Source organism: Mustela erminea, chromosome 15 (assembly GCF_009829155.1).
Source record: "Mustela erminea isolate mMusErm1 chromosome 15, mMusErm1.Pri, whole genome shotgun sequence".
Classification (NCBI taxonomy): domain Eukaryota; kingdom Metazoa; phylum Chordata; class Mammalia; order Carnivora; family Mustelidae; genus Mustela; species Mustela erminea.
The window spans coordinates 35,580,143-35,597,242 of NC_045628.1; the positions used below are offsets into that span (position 1 = coordinate 35,580,143).

The window sequence follows — 17,100 nt, forward strand, 5'->3', positions numbered from 1 at the left end:
AAGCCTCAATGAGTTCCTTAAATTCATAATGTTTCTCGAAATCTAATCTTAATTCAGGATATAATGATCTACATGGTGACATAAGTTAATTTTATTCATGTCACAATTGGTAGCGATGGGAAAATAAGGAAATACTGAAAGTAACCACAGCCACAAGCTATTAATTTTAATGGAAATGGTGGCCTATGTTACCATGACCCAGGGCAGAATTTCACAGTAGGCATGAAATATACATATATCAGCATTTATCTTTTCTTCCTAAATATATGCACATTTATTATAATATACTTTAAATGTTTATTTGTGGAGTTTTTGTGTTTATTTTTTGAAATTGAATTAAAGAAATTTGACAATCTCATGGAATTTGATATATGCTGAGAACAAATTAGAACTTAAACATAAACTGTAAGTCCAGAACACTTAGTTGTGTCCTGAAATTCTTTATGTCTAGAGACAGAGACAATTTGTAAAATGCAAAGTTGTCTATTAGCATTGGATATTTTTGCAATAGCACATTTTGTCTTTTTTGTTTGTTTTTTCGTTGTTCTCCACTTTAGAAAGCATTTAGTGGCGTACATTTGTCATTGTTTGTGGCTGGTTTTGTTGATATTTTCCTGATCAATTTGCAATGAATTATGTCTGTTTCTTTGGAAAACATGCAGTATGATATACAACAGTTTCAAATATTGCAAGATACGAGATTTAATCAAAATTGAACTTAACCAGTCACCACTACTGAATCAAAAGTTTGAAGGGACATTAAAAAGATTGTCTGCCTTCTTCTTCAATTTAGTATCTTTCTAAGTGCTTTTAATAGAGATTTTTTTTGGGGGGGGAAGGGGTCCTTCTTTCTTCTTCAGTAATTTCTTAAATGGTTATAACTTCAGCAGTATGGAGCTATACGATTCCCTGGGATGGTTACTTCTATCACAATGCATCAAGTATCTGATGTAATCAGCTATTATTCTGAGGGAAATTTAGTATAAGAATTAGACTATTAACAATGATGATTTTTATTTCTGCTATATCATATATCATGAAACAAGATCATCAATCTTTATGGAAAATCCATTTTTTTTTTCTTCCCGGTAGAATCAAATTGCCCTAAGGTAATATAGGTCAAGTTACTTCCACTTAACAGAAGATAAACATATTTAATATATATTTTATATTTAATATCTATATTTAAAAGACAAAACAAAGTTGTGAAAATATTCTGTTATTTAGAATAGTTTATTCCATTAGTAGCAAATCAGAGAGGGTTTTTTTTCTTTTTTTTAATTATTTTGATGTAGGAGCACCTGGATGGTTCACTCACTTAAGCAGCTGACTCTTGGTTTCAGCTCAGGTCATGATCTTAGGGTCCTGAGATCCACCCATGTAGCCCCCAGCCTCACTCAGCAGGGAATCTACGTGTGTGTCTTCCTCTCCCTTTGCCCCTCTCCCACCCCTGGCACACAGTCTCTCTCTAAAATAAATAAATAAATAGGAAAAAAATATTAAAAAATTATTTTGATGTAGTAAGACAGATATTGTACTGGCAAACACACAGGTTGGTTTTTCTATTTCTCTGAAGTGTAGGCAAGCTTCCAAGAGAACTCACAAAGTGGCGCTTGGTGAATTCACATGACCCAGAGTCGGGTCATCAATCTTTTTCTGGGTTTCAGAAGAAAGCAAACAGAGGTAGTATACTAAAACACTGTAAGTCAAAAGAACTGAAATATTTTGTTGTGACATTGACCAGCACATCTTTCTTACAAAGGAAGGAGTATTAATTATTTGCCGTGGCACAACAAATTACTTCCAAACTTCATGGTGTACAACATCTATTATCTCACAGTATCTATAGGTGAAGACTCTGGGAATAGCTTAGTTGGGTCATCTGCTCTGAGATCTCTCCGAGGCTACAGTAAGTTGTTGGAAGGGACTGCAGTCAACTCTAGACTCAGCTGAGGCAAGATTCATGTCCAAGCTTATTCATGCGGCTATTGGCATGCCTCCCATCCTCAAGGGTGTTGGACTGAGAGCCTCAGTTTCCTTGTTGGCTACCGGCCAGATTCCACCATCCATTCTTTGCCACAGAACTTTCCATTGGGCAATTCAGTACATGGCAGTCTGCTTCAGCAGATCAAGGAAGTGAAAAGATCCAAGGAGACTGTCTGACAGCAAGATAAACGTCAGTTGTTTATAACCTAAGTTTGGGAATGATTTTCCTCCACTTTTGCCACATTCTCTTCATTAGAAGCAAGGGCCTAGATACAGTCACACTTAAAGGAGATGGGGACCACATGAGGATATGAATATTGGGAGGTAGGGAACATTACTGGCCATCTTAGAGGATTACTACCAAAGTGGCTATGCAGAAAATAAAATCGTCAAATTATCTGGCAAGAATGGGATTAGGACAAAGAGTATTATATAACCAAATATTTTCTGGAGTCAATAATATATCTAAAGGTAGACCAGATGTATACATCAGTCTTTGAAGGGAACCTCATCCCTTATTGGTGCTTTCATTTGCAAAACATGCCAGCATAACCACTTTCTCTAGGCTACCTTTCTGGACAAACCCTCTATTGAGTCTCATATTCTTTCTTTAGATGTGAACATTCTGTCAACACATTTCCTTGCCTGTTTGCTAGTCTGTCTCTTTAACATAACGTTACACTTCTCTGGGCTCATCCCTTGTGGGTTAATTTTAAAGTTAAGCGCACAGAGAGCTGCCTTATTCAGTAATTCTTGTATAACATGTTACTGTTCTTACCTATGTAACATCTACCCATCAACAACAGTTGATGATTCCATTAGATAAGATATAAAGAAAAGCTATTCTCCACAAAAGTGTCATTTCTTTAGTTACAACAGTTACCATATTTATTTTAAAAATTTGAGGCCTTTTCATGGAAGTCTGTCATTTGTCAGGTTTAGCCCTAGACCAGTGTTTTGGTTCAGTATTGTATAAATGTGTTAAATAAAGCTCTAGAGATTTAGAACTTTATTTACTTACAGGCACTTCCCTAAACAAATATGACTTTATTAAAATTGCTCATTTAGTCATGGTAGAGAAAAATGGAAAAAAATGAAAAATGCTTGAGTTTTAAAAGAAAGATTATTTTCCCCCTCCAAACTTAAAATAACTAGACTCTGCAAGAAATGCTCTTCTAATTGTCACCTCTGTTTTTTTCCCCTAGAAATAATACATAAGTTTATTCTGAAAACAATTTATTCACTGAGGATTTTGACTGTTTCTTGCAATTCTGAAGGATACAAATGCTTGTTTTGAAAGATCCATTTCTGTTTCCTGCAATATTTTGTTTTATCAAATAAGGCATCACCTTGTTCTATGTTCTATGTTAATTAATCATAGTACATAATTTTTTTTAATAAACATATATTTTTATCCCCAGGGGTACAGTTCTGTGAATCGCCTGGTTTACACACTTCACAGCACTCACCAAACATAGTACATAATTTATCCATTCATCATTCAGGTTCAGATATGCCCTCAAATGATTATTTCCTTACATACCTGTGTCTTAGTCTTCTTCATTCCAGAAAATGAATAGAAGAATGGAAAAAGTAATGAGAGCTTTTACTGTGCTTTACTTTGCTGAAGTTGGGAGGTCTCACCTTCCAATCAGGACAAGGTAACCTAAGTGCAAAGCACCCCATTCTCACTTACTGGTACATTAAGCACCGTGATGGTTTCCCACTTTTTACTAATGAATGCTTAATTAGAACACACACACATACACACACAAATGTTTTACCTAAGTAGACCTACCGGCGATAGAATTTTTCTTTGTTTACAGAAACGAAACAAAACTTTAAAGAGGTCTGTGTTCTGCTTTTTGTTTGTTTATGATAAACTTTTAGAAGATAACCTGTGTTTCAAACACAGATAATCAGAACAGTACTTTCTGTTTATCAACAAATGCACATTAGCGTACATAGTCCTAACTAACTAACAGGTAATCCGTTAAGCAGACTTCATAAACTTTACAATTGTAAATTTACCATTAAAACAAAATGGACCAATAGACCAGAATCCAGCTTATGTCCACACCTTCAATCCAGTAAGTTTCATGAAACAGAACCTGGTCTTTCAGGAGAACTCTATTAAGAAAATCACTAAGCATAATCTTACTATCTAATACTTGAATAGGACTTCTCAAAAGCCTTGTTGTTAACCAGAAAACATTTACTATGAGATTACTGTCCACATAATCAGTGAAACACTGTATGTGGATAGTGGAGAGTGTATATCCTCAAGGAGTTATTAATAAACACCCGACATTGGGAAATAATAAAACTTTATACCATCTAGGCAAACTATTTTATTTTTTAACTTGTATTTGAAAGAAAACCATACTCACAGAAAAATTCAAAAAAACGATTAAAACTCTCAATTGTAATGAGATAATAGGATTCACCTATTATTAATATTTTGTTCCCATGTGCTTTATAATTCTTTCTTTTTTTTTTTTTTAAGAGTTTATTTATTTATTTGGCAAACAGAGATCCCAAGTGGGCAGACAGGCAGGCGGAGAGAAGGAGAAAGCAGGCTCCCTGCTGAGCAGATAGCCCGATGTGGGACCCGATCCCAGGATCCTGGGATCATGACCCAAGCTGAAGGAAGAGGCTTTAACCCACTGAGCCACCCAGGCACCCCTTTATAATTATTTCTATCTGTATAGTATTTTCTGAAGCATTTGAGCAGAAATTGTATAAATCTGTACCCTTTACGTGCTAATATGTACCCATACCTATTTCAGGGGCTGTTACTAAAAACAAGGATATTCTCTTATACATAACCACAGAATATTTATCAGCTCAGTAAGTCCTTTCTTGTCACCCTACTCTTATTTAATCTGACACCGAAATTCTAATTTTGTAATTTGACCCAGTCATGTCCCTTATAGCATTTTTATAGCATTACTGAGTCCAAATTAGTATCACATATTATATTTAGTTGTCATTTCTCTTTAGTCTCCTTGATCTTGAGCTCTTCCTTGGACTTTAAGAAATGTATAAAGTTGACATTTGGAGGAACACAGTCTTAATAGAGCATTCATCATTTTGCATGCTTGCATCTGATGTTTCCTCATGATTTGGCTCGGGCCATGTATTCTAAGCCCGCGTACCCCCCACATGAGATTGTGTTTTTCTCAAGGTATACATTCAGGGGCACACAATATCCATCTTCCCCTCATTTTGTGATGTTAGTTTGATAGCTCCTTCTGTATATTTTTATTGAGTGCTTGCAAGTTTCCAGGCAATGTTCAAGGAACTAGTAACACACAAAACCATATAGTATGTCATCTGCCCTTAAGTTTATTATAGCCAGACTCTAATCAATTTCTCTAGGATAGTGAAGCTTTAAGTGCTGGCATAGTGAAAGCAACTTGGGGGGACAAGTATTTGAATCCTATGACACGTAGTTGTGACAACACGTAAGTTCTAGGAATATAATATATGGAATCCAAACCCTGTTTCCATGAGTATAAGCTGATTATTCATGATTAAAACATTGTGTCAGAGGGATAATTTCTTAACATTAAGTATAGAATGGCCTGTTCCCTATTGCATAGATAAACAGTAGACAGTTGATGATGATGATTTTTTTTTTTTTAAATCTGTTTTGCTTGGTTGTGGTCATGGAGATATGGTTTTAAGAATAAGAAGTTCTTTAAAAAAAAAAAAAAAGAATAAGAAGTTCTTAAATAGGTATCAGTTCATAGAACCATGGGTCCACGTTTTTACCCCAACTGGGGAAGATTCTTGAGTTACAGAATAAGATTTCTTTAGTATTCAGTAAAGTGGGATTATCTTAATCTTGGGTAGTAAATTCCTCTCTGCCCACAGAGAGCATCGACATCATCATTGAGACGAAAATGCAGGCAAAGGGCTTCTTTAAGATACTGACAACAAGAATGTCATTTCTCAGAGGAACTGAGATATTTTAAGCTGGTCTAGCCATTTGGGAAAAGTATTTTGCCTAGGGCTGGAGTTGACTAACTCCACGCCAGCTGAGGGTAACCACAACTATCTGCAGATCTTCAAATGCCTTCGCTGAACATTCTTCAGTCCAGCTTTCCTTACTGGTTGTCTCTTTTGTGTCCCATTTAGAAAGTGTGTTGTGATTAGACAAGCTCGCCCAGTGATGATCCTTTCTAGCCACATAATACCTACAGTCCAGTTCCACCTGCTTCAAACTCCACAGTTGTCAAAGTGCAGGTCTCTCCTTGATTCTGGTGCTTACGTAAAGTCTGATATGAAGTCCCTTCACATGGAGTTGCACTTTTATCATCTTTGGCGATAGTTACATTTCAACATGTATATTATAGCTTTAGATGATCTTCTAAAAACATGTTTTAAACTAGACTGTATTCTATCCTTTACTTTCCTCTTTGAAGGGAACTGAGAAACTTATAATAGCAGTTTTTGATTAAACTTTTTTGTCTTCACTGTTAACCAGAAGAAATTTACTTTGTACTAGCTTTTGGTAAACGTGATATTACCTGCTCTGATTTCCAGTAAGCAGAGCCACATTGTTCCATTAGGTAGCCCATTACCTACTGCTTGTCCTGGTGGATTTGGCTTATACAGACAGAATGCACTTGTTGCAGTACTCTTGTGTACACAAGGCCTTGCCCTCTCTCGAGAAGAGCACCAGGTACTTAAGTGGAAAGAAGTCAAAAGAGATCTGGGGTCTTGCCCCCTATCACTCTGGCCCAACTCTATGGGCCACAGGTTCTGCAGCTACAACCTGAGTTACAGAAAATTCAAACTCTGTTGCAACTTTTTTAGTTTTTACTTTTTAATGATCTTTGAACCCAACCTTGAATATAACTTCTGGAAATCACTTGGACAGTTATTAGCTGCATTTCATGAGAAGAAATGATATTTACTCAGAATCCTCTTATAAAAGGGCCTGTACTGAACATCAATCTCTCTTAAAATATTTCTCATGTTAAATGTAGACTTTGTGTCTCTGCTTCTTTGCTTTAGCAGTTGCAGAATGTTCTTACTCTAAATATAAAATTATAAAAAAAAAAAGCAAGAAACAATATTTTCTTTAATTAGCTTCTTCCTTTGGGGGTTTTAGAAAAGGGGTTATGACTTGACAAAGATCCTTCCCATCTGTTCCTGTTTGTTTGCTTTTATTTTGACTTCCTCTCGTTGTCTTATCAAATATCACATGAATCATTAACATTTGTTTTCATCACTTGTTTTGGTTTCTCTTACTTCACATGATTAAGACATTATGTTGAGAGAGGCTCAGGGCTAATATTAAACTAATATTCTTTAAGTAAATATTAAACTTTGTGGATATATGATCTTATATGTTTGCCCTGGGTTATGTTAATATTTTCCTGAGCTCAATAGTAGTGAGATATGTGCACATACAACTGTTTTGTGAAAGCAGCAAATTTTGTTAGATACAGGTGTCTGGATATAAGTTTTGAACAAATAGATGCCCTTTTTAATAAAGCTACTTCCTAACAGGAAATGTAATTTATTAAGCCCTTTGTGCAAAAGACATGTTGGAGACCCTGGTGGATGTTTCCAAGGGAGTTCTATTCAAAACTGGAATATAGATCTATTTGCATGTTGTGTGATACCTTTCACTAACATATTCCCTTATTAATGATTTCACATAGTTTTCATACAATGAAAGAATTGGATTTCTGGTGTCACCCAACGAAACAATTTGAAGTTGTTCCAATTTGTATGCAGTCTTCTAATATAAAAATCTTTTTATAGAATGTGATTGTTATTGAAAAAATTTCATTAGTTTTAAAAATAAATGATCAAGCTCTTCAATACTCTAGTTTTAAAGTATATACAGAATGAAAGCTAAATCCTATATCTATTTGTATTAGTTATTACCAATAATTACATAAGACCTGCAAAAACATTGCATCAAAAAATACTGCATCAAAACAGTAAAATTAATACATGAACACAAAACAAACCAAATTGGAAATTTTGTGACAGATTCCCTATTGCTTCCTCTTTAGCCACAGCAAATAATATACTATATACTTAATATACAGTATACTTAAAGGTCCAATCTGAGCGCTTCAACTTTATTTATTTATTTTTTTTAAAGGGAGAGAGAGAGAGAGACAGAGAAGAATGGAAGGAAAGGGAAAGAGACTCCTAAGCAGATTCCATTCCCAGAGCAGAGAGCCCAGTGACCTGAGCTGAAATCAAGAATCAGACGCTTAACTGACTGAGCCACCATTGACTTCAACTTTAATACTAAAATCTGAGATGCATTTTTGCAAAAAATTTAACTCATTATCTATAAATCTTAATCTGCATAGTTAACAGTAAATAGCATATAAAAATTTATACCTCCAATAAGCAATTCCATGATCTGGATACTTTCTTATACACCAAGTTATAGCTGTAAGCATCAGATCACAATGAACTTTGGAACTATTAGGAATTTGTAATTTAAATAGTTTCATTCACTCCCTACTCCCAAATGCTTTTAATTAGAACAGACTTTTTAATTAAGTACTCCCATGCACAGTGTAGCTTGATGATTTTTCTGTCATGTCAACCTCCCATACAAAAGCAAATAATAGTGTTAAAGGAAGGTATTTTCTCTAAAACCAAGCCATCAGAATTCTAGTTCTCATTGCAATTTATTCCGCTGAAATTCTGCATGCTAAAAGAAAGATCCTGTCTTGGGGAAGACAGCAAGGAAGAGATCCACAGGGCAGTCAGGTTGGTGGTGCTGATAGCCAAGATCTTACCTCTACAAGTCAGAGCCCTTGCATTTCCTCCCCTGAGAGGCCAGTTACTTATTAAAGGAAAGAAACATAATGGAATGGATGTGGACTTTGGATTCACATGAATATCAAATCCCTACAACTTTTTTTGCTAGCTCTGTGAAAGTGTGTAAGATACTTAAGTTCGTCAAGCTTAATAGCTTTCTTTAAAAAGGGATTTAGAAGGGGCCTTTGGGTGACTTAGTTGGTTAAGTGTCTACATTTGGCTCAGGTCATGGTCCTGGGGTCTTGGGATCAAGTTCTAGGATCGAGTCCCTTGTGGCTCCCTGTTCAGACTGCCTCTCCCTCTGCCTCTGCATACCCCACCCCACCACTCGTGTGCTCTCTCTCTCTCAAATAAATAAATAAAATATGTAAGAAAAAATAAAAGGCACTAAGAAGACCTGTTTTGTTGAGTTGATGGGAAGTTTAGGCTTAAAATCTATAAAGTGACTTGAACACAAATGCTGAGCAAATATTAGCTACACTTAATAAAAATCATTGCCTTTATTGCTAATTTCCTGGATCTTAAAGAAGAGCTCTCATCCATTTGAGATAGCAAGGAATAACTGTTTGGTAAACCTGGCCCAGCATCAGAAAGAAATAGACAATTTTCTGTGGTCAACACGTGCAGAAATAAATACAGTATGAAAAATAGTGGATAGGTGTGAGATTATCTAGTTAGAAGGTAAGTTTAATGCACAGAGGGCGGCCCTTAAAACGAAATATATAAATAAGTCCTCTGAGTTTTCAGATGCAAACAGCATACCTCTATGAAGTCTTAGTGCATGGAAGCACTCCAGGGATTGTAATGACCTTCATTGTGTAGCTCATTTTTGTAGAGCCTTCTCAATGACCCCATGGCTTTGCTTGCTGTTGGAAGATTCAAGGAAGGGGAGTATTGAAACCATTATTATATGACATAAAAACATAGCTCAGTTTGAATTATGGGCCCATATATCTTTGCTAACACCCTTGCCATTCAACTTTCACTCAGGTGGTTTGTTATCAGAAGGGTGAGATAGACCCACAGTCCCATAATTCAGAGGCCTGTTGTTAGCTTTCTAGGTGCATACATATAAGGCTATTTGCTCTGGATTGAAGGACCAATTTAGCTTCTCTGGAGCAATATAAAATTAGTTAAATTTTTTTTTCCTTACAGACTTTGTGTCATCTGTAAGTATGTTTCAATAAAGATGACAAAATTATAGTGTAGAAATGATTTGAAAATTAGGCTTTGTAGTCAAAAAGAGAGAGAGTTACTCTCCACAGGCTGTCTCTGCCTGGTATATATCTGCTTCCAGTTAGTTCTAAGGCAGATAATCTCTGATGCCTAAGTATTATTTAATCATGGAAATGCCTTAACTGTAGCAGGTGGGATCTATTTTATGGCTGGCATCTTTAATGTTTGCTGCATTTGTCCATCTGTTAGGAACATTATTCAAAAATGCAAGGAGGCATTTATTAAAAGTAGAATTGTGGTGGATCAGATACTGAGCACATAAATATAATGTATATAATTTTTATAAATGTATTTTGTATATGATCTATGGTAAGATGCTTACAAAAGAATTATTGCTATATTTTTAAATGAATATAATTTTATTTTGCAATGTAGTTTCAGGGGCGCCTGGGTGGCTCAGTTGGTTAAACTTCCCACTTGATTTTGGCTCAGTTCATGATATCAGGTGGTGAGATTGAGTCCCATATAGGGCTCCATGCTGGCTGTGGAACCTGCTTAAGATTCTCTCTCTCCTTCTCGCTTTGTCCTACCCTCCCCCATGCAAAAAAATAAAAAAAAAATTAAATTTAGCTTCCGATAGACTTTAAAATTTCTAGCATGCTAACGATAATTATTTTTGTTATGTAAGCACATTAATTCATTTCTCCAAAAGTTTAATATTTGAGACTGCGTTAAACTTTTAAGGCAAGCATCATGCTAAATACGATCATTCTAATACTGATGGGAAAAGAGATGCAGCTGCTTCCTCCATGGTTCCCAACCACATAGTAGGCTCCCCAGAGGTAACTCCAAAGTGAGACAAGTGCTATGGAGTTAATTATCAGGACACTTGTGTTGGAGAATGAATAGGAGCTCTCTATCTGGACAAGTTCCATAGAGGGGAGCAGAAAAGTAAGCAGGGAAGAGGCAGGTACTTATCTTCTAGATTTCTAAGATCAAGAACAGGCCTTATACTCCAACATGGTACAGAACTTGGTGTGTCCTGGAATGCAAAGGAGAGACAAGGTCATGGAGTAGGGGAGAGTACTAATAGATAAGATTAGAGAGGAAAATACCATATCAAATTAGGTAGTATCTGGTAGGCCTTGGTGAATAATTTGGCTAGTGAATCTCTTAAAACAAGTATTTACACTTAACGAATTATTTTTGTATACCCACTCTTTGCTACAAAAATCTTTCTTCCTCGTAAGCTGCAGACATCACAGAAGATTTGAAAGCTACTTTTCAAGATTTTTTTTCTCCTTTAATATGTGAAGATTTTTTTTAAAAAAAAAAAAAACCTCAATGAGCCCTGAAATATTAATATCAAGCAAATACTTTTCCATAGATACTGTGAAGGACTTTGAATTTGGGGAAAGTTAAGAGTGTCTCTTGCCTCACTGTGTAATGCTAGGAAACATTTGCCTTTTTTTTTTTTTTTTTTTTTAAGTAAGAATGGAGGTGATACTCTCAACCTAATTGACAGCATAGCAGAAATGATGAGACAGTTGAAAGGAGGAAGAAGTAGGGAGAAAGTAATTAAAGGACTAAGAATTAAAAAAGTTTGGAAAAAATATAGTACTCTACTTCATTGGTTGCTTCTGAATTCATTAGTAGATTTTTATAAAATTTATGTTGTCTTATGTAGTAAAAATCATTAGGATCAAAGTTATCTCTAAAAAGGTTCAATTTCTAGCCACATGGTACTAAAAGTATGAACGGCTGAAATTTTAGCTTATTTTTATAAATACCAACTTTATTAGGTTTATTTACAGAGTGAAAAATCAAAACTCCTGCTAAGCAGAACCTAGAAAGTGATATCTATATATCTATATCTCTATTTCTAATGTAAACGAGAAGATCATAGTTTTGTCCCATGGGTGAGTATAATCAAGCCAACCAAACAGAAGAAATCAGATGATGTTCCATACAAAAAAGAAATAACTTGTTATTTCATAACATGTTAATATGGTAGCATATCCTTTCTTGGAAAGAAATTTTATCATAACGTTATGGTTTTGTTGTGGGTATTTGATTAATACTTGATTTAAGAAATTATTATCTTCATTGAATATTACAATGGCTACTTCTGAGCTGTAGTAATATTATTAAGGAAATTATCATTACAGGCCAGGAAGTAAAACGTCTTTATACAATGTATGTAGGGAGATTATCCAGCATAGTTTTGTATGATTTTAAGTCAGTGGTCAAAATTAGACTTGAGTTAGATTAATAATATATTTTCATTGCTGAATCATAATGTATGATTATATCATACATCCAAATGTGTATGCCACTACAGGAAACAGATAGTCATTGTCATTATTTGATGTTTCATGTATTAAAAATAATGATGATATGTGATTATGGAACTGGGAAGCTAAGGATATTTAGAGACTTCCAAGTAAATGTTACTATTAAAGCTGAACTGGATTAATTTTACAAAGGCAACCAATACTTGATACACCTTATTAGAAGTTACCCAGTATAAGACCAATCTCATGAACATTCATTTTCACGTTATTGAAAGCAAATGGTGGATTTTGGATGTTAACAGTGTAATAAGTTAAATATATATTTTATTTGTTTATTTCAATATATACTTTGTATAAATCTCACAACCTGAACTATTCATTCATTCAACACATATTTATTGAACATGTACTAGATTCTTGGGATAGATCAATGAACAAAACAGAGTTCTGTGACATCTTAGAGGTAATATTCCAACTATACAATTTAGGCCAAAATCAAACATAATCGGAATGTAAAATTTGGGCATGCCAAAATTTCTATGAAGTAAAAAATGGATTAACATTGGTCTTAAGTTCCTTACTAATAACTATGTCTTCTACACATTATATGAAAGCATTTAATTAGCTTAATGTTGAAAGTGAGATCTGCACATATTTGGATGGTATTTTTCTATTTTCTTGGACTTACTGTAGATTTTTTTTGTTTCCTTATATTTTAACACTATAGATCAGCTGTGAGTCATTTTGCAAATATTTATATGGCAATATTCATTTTTAAAAATGCCTGGAAATTTTTCCTTTTCTGATTACCTTCTGCTATATATCTTATAACTTGGAATTTAGATATATTTTATACAAATATATCCAAAGTTTAGTCTATGCCACAAAGTTGGCAGCTTAAAGGGTGCTACATTTGAGAAATGAGCTTACATTTTGTTTTGTTTTTCCCCTGGATTTCTAATTTCCCATTTATTTCTGCTTCATTCAGATGGGATTATTGAATGTGTCCAATATTTGATATGCTTTTCTTTTTCACATAACCGTGGGTTTCTCAGTTGGTTAAAGTTGAGTAATATATTTCCATCTTAACATTTAACTGTTTGGTAAATTTCACTTCAAGGGGGAAAGACTATATAGTTCATTGATAGTGAGGAAATAACCTAGGAAGCTTTCATATACATAGCAACAAATGTGCACAATAGTTACATTACATGGTATATTTAACAACACTGCTAAGGAGTAAGATGGGAGCTCAGTCTTTCGCAATGGAGATACACCTGAGTGCATTCAGAGAAAATTTGGTTCTGCAAGCTTGGAGGAAGTAATTGTCATTCAACAGAATTCAACTAGCTTTGCATATCAGTAACACCCACACAGGCATACTCTTATCTGTTTTCTGAGTGCTCTTGAACTGATATCAAAATAACAAATATATATTTATGAGAACTAGAAATTCTATATTATTTTTGATCACATAAACTCAATATAATTATGAAATTAACTTTGAGAATATGTGAAAAATGTTACTTCCTAAACAAGAAGAAACGCCACAAATTTTGTATCATCAGCCTACTTAGTTTTTATGCTCACATTTGTCCCCCAATGTCATGAAATTAATTATTTTTATTGTTCATTTTTAGATGGAAGACTGTATTTGAAAACTACTGTCATGTACTGAATTTTTCCTGTTGAAGAAATCCATGTTATAGTAAAGAACTTTGCAGACATTCGTCATTGGAAAGTTCGGAAAAAAATAAAGTCCTTTTAAGGGAACTTCCTCAATTTTGTGTATTAATGTTCTTTAAAAGTTTAAGTATTCTACAAAAAAAAAGTTTCCTCCATTGATTTTCACCTGTGGTTCATACCAGAGACCTGAGAATGTTTGTAAATGTACAGGTATCCAACTTCTTACAGTTAAAAACTGCAACTTTGCTGCTGGACACTTGTATACCGAGTTAAAGGCAGGTCTGAATAAGGCCTCGCTTTGGGTTTTTTTTTTTTTTTTTTAATGGAATGAACCATTTTCCTCCTCTGAAAATTCTGTATCTGAGCACATCAAGAGACTCTTGTACCAGTGGTCACCCAGACTTACAGAATTATGTCCTCCAGAAACCAGCAAGAAAACTTGGAAATGAACTTGTAGGGGGCATAGAGGATTCCTAAAAAAAACAAAAAAACAAAAACAAAAACAAAAACAACAAAAAAACACAAAAAAATAAATAAAACAAAAAAAAACAAAAAAATCAGTAAATCAAAGAGTAATATTCTATTACATTCGATTTTAAACTAATTGTGGGTTTTCTCCTGAGGATTTTTTTCACATGCTTCCAAAAGACCAACAAATGGATGTTGACAACAACCCAGTGAAATACCATTTTGCATATCTGAAAAGAAGCATTGAATATAAGCCAAAAGGTTTCACTGAAGGTCTTTTTTCTTAAAAAAAAAAAAAAAAAAAGTAACATGTTTTCATTCCAAACTGGTAGTGGCATATAGAATTTAAAATAATAATGATGCTTCTTATTCAAACTGTTGGTCACATGTACAGTATATAAACATAAAACATACAAGGAAGGTATTATGTATGCAGTAGTATACTAGAGTTTAGGAAAATGAGAATTTTAGAAAATATGTTTTGTCACCCTGTTAGTCAGAAAGACACCTTTCTGGTTTTAACGCATGCAGGCATGTAAATATTCGTCTGGAGTCACAGTATTAATGAATGAGATCTTAAGCATCTGGTGACATCAGAACTCTGTGTCAGCCACTTTTATTTGTATATTGAACCCTAGTTAGTGCCCCAAACTGCACTATTGAGAATGGATTGTGGCTGAACAGTAAATCAAAACACCAGAAATATTTTTATATGTTAATGTCATATTATGTTAATGTTGCTGAAAAACAGAACCTAACAAACCCTTGATGTATCAGTCCAATACCATGTAGCACTGAGTGATAAAGTTAAAATGTGTCGTGCTTCCCCACCCCCGGTCAGAGGGAAGGGTGCCTATGTGTTATTTTCACTGTCTTTTTGAAAGTTACAGTATGTATTTTCACTTCTGTGCAGATAACTGGAAGTAAAGCTGCAACAGTGCTTATTACACACTGAAGTTACCTTCTCTTTGTTTTTCCTAATCTGGAGTTACACCTTTAAAGACTGATATTATGAATCAGTACAGTCGCCGTGCATTTTATGATTTTGCTGTCATCTTAAAATTTTATGATCATAGCATTATTTATTACCATAAATAGCAAAATCCAAAATGTCCAAGAAAACTAGCTTAAAAATGTTTAAAGATAGTTCTGATTCGGTGTTAATTATTTGGTTAAGAGAAGAAATTAACATTACAGATACTCCGGCACTAAGCTTCTGTAGTTTTTAGGTCTTCCTTGCAATACTGGAGCATACTTCTTTTGTGTAGTTTGCTATTAACCCACTAAGTCCATTTTTTTACTACAATGAAAAAGTTATATATACAGTTCCTATTTTAGCTTGCTTGAAAGGGAGCAATATTTTTATTTAAAATACTGTTAGTAAATGCTCTGCAGAAACTTGGTTTTTGAGGCATTGTTCTTCCATACCCACCTTTTGTTGTTTGAGCACAAGAGATTCTATTCCTTGTTGTATGTATTTCTTGTTTTTCCCTGTATGCAGTCTTTAAAGGATTACAACACTTACAATTGGAGGGACTTGTGGCAAGCTTTTGAATCATACATTTTTTAAGAGATTTTTTAAAAAGCCTACAACTTACCTAAGTAGTAGAATCAGCCATTGCTCTGCTCCTTGCATAGAGTCACCTGTTAAGTAGGTTAAATAGTTTTAAAATGCATACTTTCGAGACCCTTGAGAATGCTTTAGTGTTTGGTTTGATATAACAGGAATTTTAGCGAGGATTAAAGAAAGAAGCTATCAGCTATATGTTAAAGAGAATCTTACTAACATGTTGTAAATATTACAATTCATGAAATGTTATTTTAAGTCTGTAACTTAAGTTGTTTCTCCTTTTTTAGTATACAGGTTGGTTTGGAATTTGTTTTCATTTTGGGTTTTTTTTTTTTTTTTTTGGTATAAACAAGTAATATTGTGCCCATTTTATGGTTTCCATGCTTTTGTAATCCTAAAAATATTAATGTCTAGTTGTTCTATATTATAACCACATTTGCGCTCTATGCAAGCCCTTGGAACAGAACATACTCATCTTCATGTAGGACCTATGAAAATTGTCTATTTTTATCTATATATTTAAAGTTTTCTAAAAATGAGAAAAGGTTATTACGAATTTTGTTGTACAAAATCTGTACAAAAATCTGTTTTTACATCATAATGCAAGAATTGGAAATTTTTCTATGGTAGCCTAGTTCTTTGAGCCTGGTTTCAATGTGAGAACCACGTTTACTGTTATTGTATTTAATTTTCTTTTTTCTTTTCAACAATCTCCTAATAAAACTGTCTGAAATCTCCCTGTGACTTTATTTACAGTTCGTCTTTATTAAATTTTGTGAAATGCATAGCATTGAAGGAATATTTACTTTCTAATGGGAGGCATCTAAAAACAACATAAGTCAGCTCTTTGCAATGCGAGGGGAACAATGCTCAATGATTTTATTTAACATGCAACTGCTTCTATCTCTAATATGAATTACTGTGCTGAAAAACATCATAAAAGCACACTCTGTAGTTATTGTTTAACAAGCAGATTTTCCATATTTTGTTTCTTGCCAGCTAAGCAAACTGCCCACATATACATGATTTATTTATGTACATTTCTCAGTTTATGAAGCTGTTATTTGTACCCTTTTCCTTTATATTCTTATATTCCCATGATTCTTATTTCAC

General features: G+C 34.1%; 1 protein-coding gene across 2 annotated transcripts in view; it reads left to right on the forward strand.

Annotated features, from left to right (window-relative positions):
- Nucleotides 1–16,724, forward strand: part of DACH1 (dachshund family transcription factor 1) — a 425,210-nt gene extending 408,486 nt beyond the window's left edge. For both annotated transcript variants that reach the window (XM_032315182.1, XM_032315183.1), the window contains exon 11: nucleotides 13,904–16,724. In XM_032315182.1, coding sequence (XP_032171073.1) covers nucleotides 13,904–13,941 — 38 coding nt within the window. In that variant the 3' untranslated portion in view covers nucleotides 13,942–16,724. The remainder of the gene's footprint in view (nucleotides 1–13,903) is intronic.
- Nucleotides 16,725–17,100: the final 376 nt, after the last annotated feature.